General features: G+C 30.2%; 1 protein-coding gene across 3 annotated transcripts in view; it reads right to left on the bottom strand.

The window, feature by feature from the left end:
- Window positions 1–15,412: 15,412 nt before the first annotated feature.
- The window catches only part of LOC129958951 (uncharacterized), a 383,569-nt gene continuing 379,699 nt past the window's right edge, over window positions 15,413–19,282 (bottom strand). For all 3 annotated transcript variants that reach the window (XM_056071704.1, XM_056071703.1, XM_056071707.1), the window contains one exon: window positions 15,413–16,900. In XM_056071704.1, the coding sequence (XP_055927679.1) occupies window positions 16,628–16,900 (273 nt within the window). In that variant the 3' untranslated portion in view covers window positions 15,413–16,627. The remainder of the gene's footprint in view (window positions 16,901–19,282) is intronic.

Below are 19,282 nucleotides of genomic sequence, written 5' to 3'. Positions count from 1 at the left end.
TATATCAAATGAAGATTTTTTTTCTTCTTTTAAATGTGAAAGAATTCAATTTTTAGGAAATTCGTTTGATACTTTTATTGAATTTCAAAGAAGTTTCAGTTGGCATGAAATGTTATTGGAATAATGAATGCCTGTCCAACCAGCGTAACTTAGCAGAAATATTGAAATCGGGGTTGAGGAGATTAATATAGTTAAAAATAATTTTAAAGTTTAAAAGCTGTTCAGTTGATGGTAATGAAGTTTCATGTTTTGAAGTTATTTTCGTATTTTATAACATAATTTTGGCACTGCAATTTCTGTTTTCAAGTCAAACATTTTTAATTGTTACCTTTTAAAGCACATTCTACTTGTGTCAACCCTTTTTTAAACAACTGGAATGTTAAAGGATTTTACAACATATGAATACTTCTGTGTGTAATTATTATTTTAAAAAGAAATTAGAGTTGTTTTAGTTTGAAGACTTAAAGATACAAACTTGTAGTTAAAAATATTTATATTTTATAGTTTAAATATTATATTTATAGAAATTTATTAGAAAAATATTCCTCTCAAAAAAATTTGGTTTTTAAATTTTATAGAGAAATAATAATTTTATTTTGAATAGATATTTATTAGTTTCACCGAAAATAACAGCAATAGCTATGAATGATATTTTGTGAACAATCCAAAGTTTCTCTTTAGAAGTTCCCCTCAGGTGCACATCTTCTTCAATCGTGACTGACGCGACCCCGAGGTACCCTAGTATTTGTTCTTCTTCCCAGTTTTTCCTCCATTTGAGTTTTCGCTTTCTATTTTTCTTCCCTCGAGGGTAGGCGAGGGAGCTCTACATGAGAAGCTGTTGCCGCTAGCTTCTAATGGATAGCCCCCACATGTTGACCATGTATGGCGACCCTTTAGACTGGTGGTGCATTTAGATCCCTGATGTATTAATCGGCCGGTATACTAGCCGCATGGGTGGTATGTTCAAGGGTATCAACTTCCGGGGCTTGACGTTAAGGGTGATCAACATTCGCGGAAGTGGCCCTGAGCGTATAGGTCCTGGCAAGCCCCAAGGTAGCTACCATAGAGTTGAAATAGTGATAATATCAGTCATTCCATAAAATTCGCTCAACGTTTCTCGTAGCATTGTCTCTGAAAGGGACTTGCAAAACGGTTCAGAATCTTCTATTTTAGACCCAAAATATCAGCACATTGGAAAGAATTAAAATTAAAGAGCACCTCTCCAAAGAGCACTAATTGCAGTGGAGCTTTCTCTAAATCCTGTCCACGTTGGATTCAAGAGAGAGAAATCCAAAATGTAAGAATAACACAAAATCTATCATTCCCCGAATCCCGTAAAAGAGACACAAATAGAACCCTCAAAAGTGGTTCTAAAATCTTCCCTCACATCTACAGATATGCAGATTAAAATATATCTTGTCAAAATACCTGCTTCTTTGACAAGGGATGATGTCATTTCTGTCCTGCATGTCCAAACAGTTGGACTTGTAAAACATTCCAAGCTACTAAGGCAAATTATTTACCTAATGAAAGTAATATGTCCCAGACTAGTATTTCTATCATATCATCTTAGATTCATTCATCTTCAAGTGCGATTTCTATACCTGGCCTACATTCAGATAATTCGTCTTTATCAAAATTTAAAAAAAAATATCTTCCATGTACCTCTCCTAAAGGCTTAAGTAAGCAAAAAAGGCCAAAAGAGAGGGAAAAAAGGATAACAAGAAGGCTCAGTTAGATGCCGCCAAGAAAGGCAAAGATACATCCAAACATTTGAAGAAACAAACAATATATTTGCAAGACTTTATTAAAAAATCCAACAATACTGAAAAAGTAAGATGTGATGAATCTCTCAAGGCGAACTCATCCGAGGATGGTTCAATGTCAGACTCCACAACTCTTTCTAAAGAGCAGTTAGTATTTTCGTTTCTCCACAATTGTTCTTCTTTCTTTAGTTCCGGGTTATGGATACACTCGTTTCTTGGAACTGTCGTGAAATGAATCAGAAAAATTCTGATCTCAAAGATATAACTAATTCTTATCAACCTGCTTGCATTGCCTTGCAAGAGACGTTTTTAAAATTTAATGACACAATTTTATTATATGACTATCATGTTCTCCATAAAGCCAATGCTGGCGAAAGAGCTTCAGGAGGAATTGCTCTCTTTATTTCGAATTCTGTATCTTCACGTCCATTAGTCTTGAACACTTCATTACAAGCTGTTGCAGCCCGAATCCACAAGTATTTTCTGATTACTGTTTGCTGTCTTTACCTACCACCAAACACATATATAATAAATTCAAATACTTGTATGTCAAAGAATATTATCATTGTATGATTTGTTGAGTAAGGCATATTCTTTTCAAGTGCTATTAGTTCTAGCATCTTAACATGAAATTGAGACTTTTATTTTCAAATAACAGTAAATGGGCTGATTCATAAATCTTTCGAGTGAAAACATTTTAAATTTATTTACAATTCTGCCATACTTTATGTATGAATAATTTGTTGCAGGTCAACTTGATTTATCGATAAAACATTAAATAACATTGAAATGTGGTTTTATTTCGAGAATTCAAAAGGTTCTTTATATTTTTATGGGTCATTTATATATTTTCTAATAACTCATTTATTTCATACATCTAGACGAGAAGGACAAGTGAGAGTAACAAAATTCTTGAAATTTCTTTCAAGGAATTTGTGAAGAGTCGAGTAATGCATAATGAATGTATTGAAGCTATAACACATTCAATGTTCAAATAATATTGATGAATATATTAGTCTGTGTTATTAAACATTAATTAATTAAAATACAAATCTCAAAATCCACAGAACAAAATCCAAGTAATGAAACTGTTTATCGAGAGTATATATTTTACATAATGAATACTTCAATCTATGCCACGGCTTTTACGATAATAAAGCTGTTGTTAATCTATGATGCTTTGAACAATCCATTTCATTTAAATTAAAAGCAGTTGAGCAACAAAAGACAGAGAATGAATGCGATACCCTCCGTGAGCAGTTAGCAAACGTAATTGCTAGATTTTTCTTTGCAGAACATACATAATTGTTTTTCTAGATTTATTTCAAAGATGTTTTACATTTTTTTTTAAATATAAAGATGACCTAGATTATTGGTTTATGGTTATATGTCTGTTCTTCATTTCTTCTACGTATTTCTTACTTGATTATATGACACTGGCAAATCTCCACTTATGTCTTATAACCAAGACTACATTATGAATTTAATTGGTTATTTAAATCATGTTAATCAAAAAAATTTAATTCACGGATAGTTGAAACATAAATGAAATTCATTGTAAGCATTTTAAATGTTGTGATAAAATGGAAACTAAAAATGATTAAAAGTTCATAAGGATATAAATACAAATTTATAATATTTTTAGATAACATTTTTTAGATTCAGTAAGTTATTTAATTTATTCAAATAAGCAGGTTATAGATATGAATTCTTTATAATTTATGATTTCAAATTATTTAAAAATTATAGATTTTCCATATAAAAGAATTTCATATGCATTTCCCGAAAACAAGAATAACCAAATCAAATCAACAGGAATGAAGGTTGTTTCATTTTCATACAGCATATTATGAAACATAAATAGCAACTTACACATTTCTAACAAGCTGTTTATTAAATGCTCTACAAAAACAAAGTCTAAGATACAGAGCAACAATGTTTACAAGATTAATATGCTGCGATTTACAAGTAAACATTAATAGAAAAAATGTTTAAGTTAAAAGTACTCATTAGAGGAACAATATTGTTTTTAATAAAAAGAAACAGGATCTATATTTACATACAAATGACGCTCTTCTCTCTGCCAAAAGTGTAATGGATTCTCCAACCTTTAGAGATAAGAGACACTAGTATTAAGGTAGTAGCTATTACATCATTCGTATATTGATGTGTATCGCAACACTTTTCCCGATTCAATCCAATAGATTTCCACAGAGCACAGGAAAAATGTCACTGTATTTGTATGTGAACGTTTCTCTTTTTATTAGAAACAACGTTGTTACTCTAGTGGGGGAAAAATAACTTTTTTATTTTAAAATTGTTTCTATTAATTTTAAATCGCTATATTTTAATCTTGCAAACATGCATTACATCGTTTAGGATTTTAAGAACTCATTCTTCCAGTGCATATCATTAAAAGTTTGCTTAGTATTGTTCGAAATTTAAATCAAAACTGGTTATAAATGCGGATGTAAACATTAATGATTTTGTTATGTAATGTATTTGTTTGATATTTATATTGTATGTTCCGTTTCATTCTTGCTGATTTTAATTTGATTGCTATAATGTTCTTACGCTTTGTACTATTTAAATGCCCATTAAATCCTTTTATATGCCAAATCCATAATTTTTAAATAGCGTGAGGTGATAAAGAAAACTGATTTATATTTGTATATTCTATTTGAATAATCTAAATGTATTGTTGAATCCAAAAATTTATCTAAAAAAATCTGTGTTTAACTCTTATGAAGTCTTGCACATTTTTAGTTCAATTTTATTTTGATATTTATATTGTTTACAATAATACACATTCCATTTATGATTCGGTTTTCGTGAAATTAAATTCAAAAATTGTAAAAAATTTTTGACAAATATATTCAAATAAGTATTAAATGTCATACTGCAATCTTGATTATTTATCATAAATAAAGATTTTCAATACCATACAGGGGAAAAAAATAAAATAAATGCCTTTTATGCAAAATACTATCATATTAAGTAGCGTATTTTATGTGTAGATATAATCAAAAATTTAAGATCTAGGTCATATTTATAAAAAAAAAAGGAAAATGAAATTTAAATGAAACTAAAAAATTAAAAGTAAATTTTTTACGAAGAAATAATTTGCAATCCCATTGTCTACTAACTGCTCAAGTAAAGTCCCATGTTCATGCTCTCTCCTTCAATTCTGTTTGTATCGATGAAACTGGCAGATAAAAAATTTAATCATATCATTGCAATCTAAATAGACTAGGAACATGTGAAAACATTCGATGTATGGCAACCCAAGCCAAATTACCATTTCATAAGGGTTGCTTTGCTGAATGCATTTTGAAATGAGTGGTTTTTAATTAGCTCAGAATTAAGTGTTTGATATTTGAGACGATTGTACTGTGTACCAATATATTCCTGAATATTAAATAGCTTCAATATACATACGTACAAAATTTTTGAATGTAAATGAAATATTGTAATAATCGATAAAAAATTTTGTTGCAAAGTATCTTTCTTCATTTACTGAAAGATGACATGCAGAAGCGTCAAATGGCAATTGCGCCCCCTTTTAAAAATAATAGAATTCGCAAACTTCCCCAATTTCCCTCCAACTTTATTTTAAAAAAAATAAGATTAAAATTCTAAAGAAAATTAAATAATAATATATATATATCATTTTTGGATTTATATCCTTCATTTTTTATGTTATCCAACCTACATTTATGTGATAGAAAGTTGAGTAGAATTATTGTTTTAAAATATGAGATTTAATTAAGATTTATGATTTAGATTAAGAATGAAATTCAAATCATTTCACATTTTACAGCTAACTCTAAAATACACATTTAAGCTACATTACCAATGAATAACAAACTAATTTCTGCACATGTTTTTATCCGGAAACTATATAAAATTCCTTATCATGAAATGCACCTAGAAAATAAAACATACTCATACTCATTCACTTAAAAAATGTGTCAATTATGATTTCGGAAAGTAAATGCTCTTAATAGCACGTAAGGGAAGAATTACCCTTCATCAACTGTAAAAATCAAAGGGGTGAATTTTTGACGATAGAAAATATCTGATTTATAAAAAATAATTTTTAGCCATGGAAGTGACATATGATTTAAATGGTATTACAATAATTGCAACTACTTTGTGATAAAAATTACATATTTCATCTTGTTATTTTGCATTTGTGTATAACAAATTCACAGTTACAAGCACATTTAAAATAAGAAATACTAACTTCCTATGAAATGCTTAGTTAAAATATTTATTACTATAGAAGTTTTAAAATATCTTCTAAATAATTCATGTATACTTAATAAATATAATTTGACAAATCTAACCTCGAAATAAAATTACTTGCATACAGAAAGAGAAAGTTAAAAAAATTCTTTAATATTTTTTTCATAGTTTAATAAAGTAAAATCCTTGATAAAAAAAAGTTATCTTGTATGTATTTATTTTTATCGACAGTAGAAAAAAAAAATTTAGAAACTTCATAAATCAATGAAGTTTAAATAAAATTTCAACAATGAAAACAGCTGTTAGAAATTAAATTTAAAAATTTGTTAAACATTACACACTAAATTTATATCTTTGAAAATAGATCTATATATAGTATAAAATGAAGTCTCCTGAAAGCGTCTGTATGTTTGAACCACAAAAACTCGGGAAATAGTTAACGGATATTGGAGATATTTATACCATTTTGTAGAGCATTTATTGGGGAAGGTTTTAGTGCATTAAAGTCATATCAAAATAAAAAAAAGGAGTTTTATAATTTCGATTTTAATTATTCCTCGCATGCGCGAAAGCCTCAAACTGCGCATGTGCAAATAGCAAGAGCTGCGGTATGCATAGGCGATACATTTGTTTACCTCTGTTTGTTAGTCAATCATGTCAGAACGGTTGAACGGAATTTAATGAAATTTAGCACAGAGACAGATTATAGTCTGGAATAAGACATAGTCTACTATTTATTCCGGTTAATTTTTTATTAAATAAAAACTAACTTTCCCGCCAAAAATCTTTTTATTTCCCCACCGCCAAATGAGTAAGGCTTCAGTCTTTTTTTCCCCACGCTAACGAGGTTAAGCTTAACATTTTTTCGACCGATTATTTCAAACGATTCTGTTTATTTTCTTAGTGTTTGATGCATTTAAAATTAAACATTGTTAATGAATCGATCTTTCGGATTCATTCTGAAGTACTTTTAAATTAGAATAAAACAGAATAGAGGAAATTAAAAATTTCTAATCTGCATTGTGTTACCCCAACTGGCATAGAAAATTTACGCATTACCGTTATTCCAATTAGCGTTGAAAATTCACGCATGTGCAGTTTGTTTTTATTGTTGATAACTGTATTTTCATTTTAATGAAAAGTTTAAAAATTACGTATATTGTACTGTTGTAGCTATCTCAATCGGTTAATAAAATAGACTTGATTTAAAAAAAAAATATGGACTAGATTTGAATCTTCTGCTAGCCCAACTCCGCAAGGACAGCAATATAGCTCTAGCTATACCTTCCTCGGGCATTACTGCAACTTTGCTTAACGGTGGCCGGACACACATTCCATTTTTAAACTGTCGCTTGATCTTGCAAGCAAAGATCACCCCAACATGCAGCATCACCAAAAACAGCGGAGTCCTTTTGCAGTAGTGCAAATTAATATTATGGGACGAGTGCACAAGCATGCATTAGAGGCGTTAAACTGCAGCCTGCAGGCAACCAGGCGGTGATGGGCAGCGTTGTCGTTTTGATCACAATGACCTGTTTGCAATTTTAGTGAGTACTTGCGGACTATCAACCCCCCCCCCCAGCTGTGGGATACATACAAGGACGCTTTATCAGAAGATATCGTGCACAGGCTGAATGGCACTTACAATGACCTAATCATTAACGGAACTTAGGTATTGATTGAGGCACAAGATGTCTAGGTCAGTTCTCATACATATACATCAAAATTTCCACGCGAACGAAGTCGCGAGTATATATATATATGTGTGTGTGTGTGAGTGTATTGTAATTTTAAGAGAGGGTAAAAATTCTATTTGTGAAATAATATCATTAAACAACTCCGAAATTTTTTTATAAATTCAAATCCATTCGAAAAAGTTTCCAAGTCTCTAAAGTGGCAATGGTAAGTCAAACGGTCTGCCATGTAACTAACAGGCAGACATTACAAAGACAAGAGCTTATTAGAACAGTTGTTTATGTGAAAATTTTATACATTAGAAAAATATAATAACAAATACGCATTTCATTGATCTCGCATTTTAAAAAATACTTAAAATACACACAAAACACTTAATCAAGTAATAAAACAGCCTACATACATAGATAATAAGGGAAAATATCATTTATTTTCTTTACCCACTGAGAATTTAAATATTGGTAGCTTGGGACTCGCTTTTTTGATACTTTACCCAACTATTAAAACAAAAACCACTTTCTTAATACTTCCCCATTTTATTTGCATTTCATTTGTTTTTGGAAATACCAAGAACTTTTTTCATGTTGAAAAAACTTATACAAGTTATGAACTGTAAAAATTTTTTCAAGAACTTGTTTCAAGCTAAGAACTGGCAGAAAATCTTTCCAAAGAGTGGTCTCGGGTGTGACCACATTTTCTTTTCAGATGAGTTATCAAAACGACAGCATCTTCTAAAATAATGCTTCATTTTATCGCACAATTATCTGCATTTTTTAAAATCAAAATATTTAACAGGAATCTGTTTCTGTTATTTTTTATTTTATTGCATTTTTATTTTTGTACATTTGTAATTATTTTGTTGTTAATTATTTGTAAATTTTGCATACTTGCTTCAAGTATTAGAAAAGTCTTTATTGTTGAGAGAGAAAAGAGATGTTGATAATTTATGAATTCGAAATACATAAAAAGATCCGAACATGTTTTGTGGTTAACATTGTTTGAAGGGGAATACTGAGCAGTAGATTGTAATATCACTCTTTTATGGAATCATATCTTTAAATCGTGGCAGATTTAGGCAGTTTAATTCCAAGGCAGTGTGCATTATGTGATCTCCCTTTTAATAAAGTGGTGAATTTAATTGGACATTACATCATATTTTTAACTTGATCAACATGTTAAGAATCATTTTTAGGTTTTTTTAAATTTTAGTAACTGCTTGTAGATTTATTTTTTATGACCCCCATGTCTTGTAGATTTATTTAGTAACTGCTTGTATGTTTTTATTTTTTATGATCCCCATGTCTGTACACAAATTTATCTCGGCAGATATTCGGTGTACAAAAATACTATAGTAGCAAACAAAAGGTCCTAATAGGAACCTGGTCAATTCTAATGTTTTGAAATTAGTAGAATTTGTATTTTTAAAAATTTACTTATTTGGTAATTAGGCCAATAACATTTTTAATACCCCCTCCCTCTCAGATTAGCGTCCTTAGGCAGCTGCCTAATCGGAAATCTGTCACTATTTTGCACCACAGTAGTTTTTCACGAAATCCTTTATTATAAAATAAATAATGTCTTTAGATTACGGCTAATCCAAATCTCATTTTAAGATGAGCATCCAGAAAGGTAGGCTCATCTCTCGCCTATTCTATTTCATTAAAAGAACATGTTTGTAGTCTTTTTCGATCACTCATAAAATGACTTCCCCCTTTGTTCATCATTATTTTACCTAATATAAATTGTAAAACAAAACAGTGAGTTCCAACCTAATATATTCAAATAGAAGTATACTTATGAAATATATTGCTACTCGAAATTCAGTCAATTAATATATTTCCTAATAAAGGAAATAAAAATTATATATTTATAAACCATAATGATAGAAATTATAACGCAAAATAATCACAAGAAATCAAATAAAAATTTGAAGGGGATATAAAATTACAGATTAAGTATCATTAAAACGACCCTTTTAAAATGGCGATAAAAGAAATGAAAACAATAAAAGGGCGTGACATTTTACAAACACAAAAACAGAGAATCTCCTTAATAGCGAAAAATAAAAATCCCACTACGAACATCGGAAACTGGCGATTGATGTTAAATAATTTTATTCAAAATTTATCCTTCTTATTGGTTAAACAATTCCTTAGCAACAATTCTAAAAGCAGTCGTTTTTATGCTTTTAGTTTAAAAGATATTGTTAATTTAATAATATTATTTACTTTTTATCCAATTATTTTGGAAACTTTCTGCATATCTCAGCTTTTGAAATTATTCATTCATCTGATTTTTTTCCGCAGTATTTTTGTAGATTTTTGTCTCATTTGGCTTTTTTCATTGGTTTCTTTTCTTTCTTTCTTCTTCCTTTTGAAAAAGTAAGGGAAGAAAAAATGTAACGTCGCTGCAATATACATCGAATATATTTTGAGACCTCCCTAGAAAACCATTATAACTCAATAAAACTTCGTTCAGCTAAAAACTCGGTGGGAAAATATGTTTTATTGCAGGGTGTGCTTAAATGAGGTTCCCGGAATTAGAATTGAATAACCAATTTCAATTGCTAAATAAAAGTATTATTAGAAACACTAGGAAAATGTCCATTCAGGAAGAGGAAAGATATCAAGATAATGGATATAGGCTGAAACTTATCAAAAAGTATTCAAATTTGACTTCATCTTATCAAAAGAGTAACTCACGTCAATATTTAATACTACATGACGATAACAGCAGCCAAACATAGTAGACAAAGATGCCTCAGCAGAAAAAAGTCCTTAAAGAATCCTGTACCAACCTTCACGGCCATACAGAATTTAAATAGACCGAGGAAAAGCTCTCATATTTTATTATTATGCAAAACTATTACCAATTCTTGCTACACTGGGCTGAAAAATAGCAAAGATTAAAATAGCTCAATTTCTATAGAGTTGGAGACGGTTTCACATACCTACATGTTTTGAAAAATAATTATTACTTTTCTCACTAGAAGAATGTACAGAAATGTGGTCAGGTATTTTAATTATTTATAAAATTGGAAGCAACCGCTTCTAAATAAAAGCATTCAACTTAATCCTATGCATGGTGTAATTTTTTAACAGCAAAATTATAAAATGAGAAATATTGATTCATTTAATTATGATGCATTAAGTTCTGCTTTGCGAAGTTTCTTTTCTATATTAATAGGATTCAAAGAACAACTTTTTTTCCATCAGTATATCGGTCCATTTCTAATTTAATAAGACTATCAAATGACACTGATAAAGATACTTTCAAAATGAATAATAATGAGAAAACTTATGGTTTAACACTAGTGAGAAAGCGATATTAAATACATTAGTAGAAATTAATATTTTTTTTAACTAAAAGTTCTGAACTAAAGGGAAAAAGTCAAACTAATTTATGTTTTAAATAAAAAAGACGAAGCAAAACGTAACCACATAAGTCAGTTATCAGATTATCAACCATAGTAAACAAAATTTATCTGGCTACCATTACGAGCAGATATTCTGGAATGTGCAGAAGGGTCAAAACTTCGTCTGGCGCGAGCCATTTGGCAATAGTCATTTGACTGTGAGTTGACCCAGTTCTCAGTCTACTATGGTTTATGCTATTTTAGGAAAATGTTGGCCTGCTTTTGAAATACGTAGGGCGACTGCACGTAATATTTTTTTCAAAAAGTAAGTAATACAAGTAATATTCACTGTATCAATAATAACATTGGAGATTATACCGCACCAATTTGCTCTTTGAGTAAATTTCTGCTAATCAGCTTTGCAGAATAAGTAACTGCTGTGGTGTGCTTTGTGTCAAGATTTGGTCAAGAAAGATCGGGAAATTATCACTTTAAGAAGACAACAACTACTTGACAACATTTAACGTCAAGCCCCCAAAAATGATCGTTCGATACCCCGCATAAGCCGAATCGATATACCAGGAACCACCAGTGTTGGATTATTCCACGTGTGTTCTTGAGGAAGATGTACTCGCTATCCGCAAATATAATTTAAATAAAAATTGCTTTCCAGGCTGAGCTGAAGGCGATTGATTTCGCTGTTTTTTGTGTCTTGGAGAATCAAGAACAAATTAATATTCACACTGATAGTCCATTGAGGCTCTACGGAGTGGCCATTTTGCTTTTGTAATCAAAAATGAAAAAGAATTTTTGTTTAGCGGCTGATTTGGTTGGACTCGACTGAATAAAAGAGAATAACAACGTTCCAGGTAATGATCACCATGCAAAATTGACCACATTGGAAGATACAGAATTTTGTTCTGAACAGAAGCACGGTCCTTCCCCTATTATGTGTGCAGATTTAAAAAACTGGACTCGCCTTCATGATTATGCAGTTAATTGGTGATGCTAACCATCATATGTTTAAATGCCCACTTACTAAAAAATTTCATTTGAAAGAGCCTGCAGTTCCTCTTTGGTTTAAAAACTTACAAAAAAAAAAAAAAAATAGTATGCGTCTAAAACGTCTGAAGAAATATACATCTTGTGAGGGCCTGTGCAACCGCTGAGCCAGACTTCTGGTGTTTTTTCTTTCTTTTTGAGGATTTTTCCTATACCACATAATACCGTAAGATGTAGCCGTTCTTTTATTCTTTTTATACATTTAGACTTTAAGCATCCTAAAAGTTTATATATATATATATACACACAAGCTACTTTTCGGGATTTGTTTTATATGAAACCAATTTTATTGCAACGTAGATGGGATGATTTATATTTGTTTTTAGTGCATTTTATTTTACAAATTTTATACATTTAAAATTCAATAAATTTCATTTTTAAATTAAAATGTGATTGTATGTCTACATAATTAGTCCCTCTGCCAAATATGTTTATGTGCATCAATAGGTGCAACTTTCGGGATCCTTTTCGATTCTACCTATTGCTGGTGGTAAGATTTTTCTTTTGTTATGCCGCGGTCTTGGGTGCTTGGATTATTGAATAATGGATCATTTTTAATGCTCTAACAGTATTTAAATAAGTTTAAATACTTTAAAACAATCTGAAAATATTTTAAGATTTTTACTGTTGTCTGCGCTTTTTATAGTGAGAATGTTTCGTATTATATCTAAAATCACCTTTGTGGCACTTTCGATGCAAAAATTATAAATATTTCTTTTAAAAATTACTTATTGTTTGTCATATATCTCCTGTTTGCTTGAGATAACTTTTTGGATTTTATTTAATACCTGTTCGTTTATGCGTTTAAATAGTATTTACTCTAGGAGATTCGCAAGATTTTGTATTTTTTAACCATTAAGTGAATTGTTTATTATTATACTTTTTGCTATTTTATTTAATTATTTACCAGCTTTGTTTTGAGTAATGCATACATGGAATATGTTTTTAGCTTTGATTTCTCCACTGGCCCATTATAGCTTTATGCCTATTCAGGTAGGCTGAATCGGTATAAATGCTAAATAAAAAATAAATAACAGGGACCACAATGTATCACCCATCTAAAGGGTCACCATATACGGACAACACGTGGGGGCTATTGATTATCCATGAGAAGCAAAAATCAAATTAAACATCAACAGATTTTCAAGGACAGTTCTCTTGTTTACAGTCGAAAGATGGAATTAGAAAGAACAAAGCAGATGGCATAGAGGAGAATGCTTTGAAGGGAGAAAAAATCTCTGGACACCTCGGTATCAGATGACTAGCACTCAACTAACGAAAGTGAGCTGCTGTGGGTCTAAATTCATAGCGATTAGAGCTGGTTATATTCAAAAGACCACCGAAATCCTTATAGACACAGTTGCTGCAAGACACAGTTGCAAAAATGAGGTTAAATTCATGACTGCAGAAATTGAGGTGCTGAAGTATCATATCAGCTTAGTGACCTTTTTATTTAGAGCACAACCACAATGGAGCATTTGCTGATTCATTACTGAGATGGATGAAGGATAGATTTATTTTCTTTAAGGATGCTCAGTTAAAAACTAAACATGAAGTCGAACGATGCTTCCTTTTTCGGAAACGTAGTCTGGCTTACATTTTTGTCTTGTGGAGGCATCAAAGATAGGGTATTCGGATGATAGGTGTCATCAAAGAAGGACTTCCTATACTAGGCTTTTAAAAGAAAGAACGTAAAGGTCTTTCTTTAACTCGACATCTCGCTTCAGCTAACATCTCGTAGGAACAATAAAGGAACGGTTCCGCTCCAATCCAAGTTTTCACTTTAAAACTAATTCACAAAGTCAAATTTAGCCTTAATTAACCAGTTTGATTAGTTCATACCCAGGTATCCAATCTTAATGTACTCCAAAAAACTTCCAACAATTTTTCGCCAAAAACCACACACACACACATAAACATTACCCTGCGGCAGGTTTCAAGCGCACACTCTAAGCTTAATACGTGTCTTATGAATTCCTCACATACAAAAGAAACAAACTGATTTTAGCACGGAATTCCCAACACAGGCGAACTTTTAGAGATTAAATTTCCTCTGGTTTCATGGGCATATAAATTGCTGCATGTGTGAATCTTAAATGAAACTCGTAAGTATACCTCCCTACAGATGTAATCCCTCCCCCCTTTGACAAATAGGGCTCACACGGGGAAGGGAAGATTATTTTTAAGTTTTATCTCGTAAAATTCTAGACATATCCACAGTTTTTCCACCAACAGAGCATCTGTTTTAAATACTGCAAAAGGAATGGGAACTTATTAACAATTCACAGAGAATCTAATCGTAAAATTTAACTTTAACATCGAAATACTATAAAAATCTAACTCTATAACATCTAAATATTACAGTGCAAAAGGGTTGTGTTTCTTCAACTTTGATTAATAATCGATTATTTTCCGTGAGTTTCATACTTATATCTTTTAATTATGTGTACTTTTAATCGCTGGTATTATTTTATATCATAAGAAATTTTGAATAAACCATTTTCCACGCATTCATTGTGACCAGTTTTCGTTTAAACAGAGCCAGAATCTCACCTAACAGTGATGTTTGTTATCACTATTTTTTGTGCAATTCATTTTCCCATGCCTTCCAAAATCTATAAATGAAATTTAGTTTCATTTCTCACATTAATTTTAGCTGCAGTAGGAACAATTAGCAGACGGGGAAAAGTTATTTTATAGTATTTGTATAGCAAAATATAGTTTTTGTATAATATAAAAATAGTGAAAAAGTATTTAACATTTCGAGAATTTTCTAATTTAATTCTTCGAGACAAAATTGCATAAAGATGTGGTAAATTAGAATTTTGAAAGTTGAAATAATTTTTAAACTATCATCTATTTTTGACCACATATAAATTTAAGAATAATAGTATAGATTTCGCAATGGCCATTTTCTAATTTTAATATGTTAACACTCATGCAAATTAAATATAGTATTTTTATGGTCTATTCCCAATTAAAATCATTACAAATTATCATGTAGTATTCAAAAAGAAAATGAATGAACACTGCAAAAATCCTGCCAAAGCAACCTTATAATAATGAATCAGTTTCAATCTCATTCATCTGCGTTAATCTTTCCCCAAGTAAGATTTAAGACTGTGTAAATGTTAATAAATTCCAATACTTAAATGTTAAACGATATTAAATTGTGGAAATTTTCTATATTCTCCTAGTAAGACAATATATTTCAAACTCCAAAATCTAACGAATAGTTTGAATCGAAATAAATCAAAATCGCAAAGAAAACTCACATTAATTAATGAGTATGTACATTTATTGCTTCAAACAACCCTAATGCAGCATAAAACAATACAAAAGAACAACTATGATTTTTTCCCATCATTTCGCGTGAAATAAAGCATGCTTTCAATAAGAAAATACTATAGCACTTTTCATCACAATTTCAATAGATATTTTCAACATGCCTCAATGTTTACCATACCATTACAATACATATTTTAAAATTTAATATACATGGCAAATATGTTCTTACTAGAATGATTAATTCACGTCTGGTAACCATAATAAAAAATTTAAGAAAAATAACTTTCATTTTAATGTTTACAAAGTTGTAAATCAGGTTCTTTTTATATAAATTTCAAACAATTCTCAGCTAACAATTTCCAATTTCGTTTTCTATAAATAACTTACATATTGAAATAATTCATAGTCAACACAAACATAGGCAACTTCAACTTAACAAAATAAAGGAAAATTGTTCAATATCAGTTTTTCCAGATACCACAAACTGTAAATTACTTATAACAGAAACAGAACATTACAAAATTGATCCAAGTTAAAAAAAAAAAAAAAACTGGATATACATATAATCAGGCAAACTACAGTTTGATACGTCACCGGTAATTATTTTAACAAGCACTTAAGCAGGTAGGTAAAGACAAGTGGTCCAGCATAAATGCGCTATCTGCCGAGATTCATCACAAATATATAATATGTATAACAATTTTAGAGTATATACAATGTCATTATAATCAATATGACAATGGCACAGCCTAGCCAAACAAATGAGTAGCTCATATCTTGAAATGGCACAATTCTGAGAGTATGTACTATCACAACATGATGCTGAAATTATTATAGCATTTTCTAAAATAATTTAAACAATTTTGTATTTGAATGTTATTTCTAATAGCAACTGCACATGACAACAAAGCAAACTGATGAGACAGTCACATTCTGAACAAAAATAACTGGAACGTAAAAGTATAGAGGAACAGGAAGCAAGGATTTCCACATACATTTTAATCTCAAAAATGTTAAGTAGTTTCCAATATTTTGACAGCTTCAGGCATTATATCATCACTATTGTTTGGCTGCTCTGATAAATGCAGACATTTGCCACCAAGCAATAGGAGATTCACAACTTAGATTTAGTTTTCACTAATTGTAAAAATCAGATATTTGTTGGAAAAGTGCTCAAAAAAGATACCTGTTTAGACAGGATTTGAAATTAAACTTATGAATTGGCACTTTTCCAAAGATGTGTTACAACACTTAAAGCAGCCAACTGCTCTTCCCCTAAATTGATTTTTTCGTCAATTTCTCGAATATCTACAATGAGTTTTGTTCTCATTTTTATAAATCGATCATAATTTGCATATTCACTATCAGAGAAATATTTGTGAAGGAATGTAGAAACTTGATTACTTCTTTTGTCAATGCTTTCTTTCAATCTGCAAGCATCTTCATGCTGTTCCTTTAACTTATTCCTTTTGGCTTCCAGAAGTTTCTATTAAGATAAATGAACAAAGATTGAGCAATTAAGAAATAACTTTAAACTTAATTAAGAAATAACATTTCATGTTATTTTAATACTAATAACATAAATTCAGAGGCGGTGGTAGCAGGGGGCAATTGCCCCCCCCGTCGGCGAGAGATTCAGAGTTTCGTCGGTAAAAAGGTGTTTACCACTTCAGGATGGTTGTAGAGATATGCGCATTATTGAATATGATTATTAAAAACAGCCTTAAGCTAATAAAATGTAAACAGTCGAAATATCCAAGTAACGATTAAAGTGTTTTGACTATATTTGGCAAAATAATCGATAGAGTGGTAGGTCAATAATATGATGTATTTTGCGGACAATTTTTGATAGACCAACTAAGAACTGAATGCAATGGATGTCTAAGATGTTAAGTTCGCAGATTTTCAGACATTTGATTTAAATGTCGCTCATTCAGCTTTTAGTTTGTACTACTTTTGACATATAACCGACAAGCTAACAAGTGAATAAGATATCGACAAGGTGATAGGCTCATTTTGTTAGCAATTTTTGATCGACCGACAATGAACTCAATGAGGTGAGTGTCGAAGACGTTAAGTCTGCAGATTTTCAGACATTTGATTGAAATGTCGTCCATTTAACTTATAATTTGCACTAGTCCTGGCAATAACCATTTTATCCGACTGAATAAGATATCGCAATCTGTCGGCAATTTTAAGGCGGCCGACTGTGAACTGAATGTGATGAATGTCAAAAATTATACCTGCAGATTTTCAGGCATTTGATTCAAATGTATTTCATCAAGCTTTTAATTTTCACTACTTTTGGCAATATAACCGACGTGACATGTGAATAAAACATAAAATATGTCGCATTTTGCCAAAAAATTTTGATCGGTCGACCCAGACTTCAATGCGATGGATGTCGACGACGTTAAGGTGTACGTACACACTTGAAGATTTTTTTTTTTAAATTTTAACTTTAAAAATCCAGTTTTTTTTCACAGTAGGTTATTAATATGTGTTTAAACTCATTTCAGTGAGAAAAAACACTAATTATTAATTAATTAAATAATATTTAATGACCTAATTAGCCTATTTTTTGAAACATGATATCTTAAATTCTAATTGGTACAGACACACAATTCTAGTTGGAAATTATGCCTTCATGTTGTCTGTCTCAAACAAGTTATAAAAATGTATAGTTTTTTTTAAACAATTTTTTCATCAACGATGAATAGAAAAAGAGAGATTTTTTCTGTAATTTTAACTTTTAAACAGCTATTAAAAATTTATCTCTATAAATATAACTTTGATTGAGGCACGAAACATCCGTTATTTCATACAGATTATTTTGATATATAAATAACTGTATTTGGTTAATTTCTTGTTGAGTTATGATTGTTTGAATGAAGCAACATAGTGGAAAAATATCATACTTCATGAAATGAGTTTTAAAAACACCGTAACTAGAGTTTTTAATGAAAGCACCTCAAGAAAAATAATTATAACTCGAGAAATATTTCGAATATTGACAACATCTTCGTATCGTTTGAAAGCTAAAGATCAAAGAACATTATTAAACAATAAAAAAAATATTCGATATTTTGAACGATTTTCGAAGTTTCAAGTGTGTACATACACCTTAAGTCCAAATTCTTAGTCATCTGATTTAAATGTTATAATGTTCATTCAGCATATAGTTTAGATTATATTTAAAAGAATAAACAATAAACTGGCAAGTGAATAAGACGTCATGTTTTTCTCGACTAATCTTTTTCCCTTCGGCTAAGATTTTATCATAGATTATGGGAAAAAAATTTTCATCAAGCACATCGATTACTTGCCAGTGGAATTAATAGAGAAATTGAAGCTTTTATATTATAATAGGGCATAAATAAATATCATAAATAGGACGATAGAGTTGTTTTCCATAATTCATCATTCAAATTCTAAAGTCAATCGCCGTCTTATTCATCTAATTGTTACTTCTTCGGTAACGAATCGGTAAATTTATGTTATTCGTTTCAATATGAGAATTGCCTGACTAAAATCTAGTTAATGGTTAAATTAAATTTAATCAAACAGTCTTTTTTTTTTTTTTTTTTTTTTTTTTTTTTGAAACGGGTGTGCATATCCATGTTAAAAAAAGTTACTTTACTGTAGCGAAATTATCTGGTTTCATTATAAATTACTGAAGTAAGTAAATTGTACAATTGCAAATTAAATTTATTTACAGTAAAATATCTGCTTTCTTTCGTAATCTAATTGATCAAGCTACAATTATTACAATAAAGAAGTATTATCGACTACAACTCTCGACAAAAAAATTGTGGTATCGTAGCTTTTTAGCTACATTAAAAGTGTTTAACCAAGTATGCACTAAATT

The sequence above is a fragment of the Argiope bruennichi genome, chromosome X1 (genome assembly GCF_947563725.1).
Source record: "Argiope bruennichi chromosome X1, qqArgBrue1.1, whole genome shotgun sequence".
Classification (NCBI taxonomy): Eukaryota; Metazoa; Arthropoda; class Arachnida; order Araneae; family Araneidae; genus Argiope; species Argiope bruennichi.
This window is presented reverse-complemented; position numbering and strand designations above follow the sequence as displayed.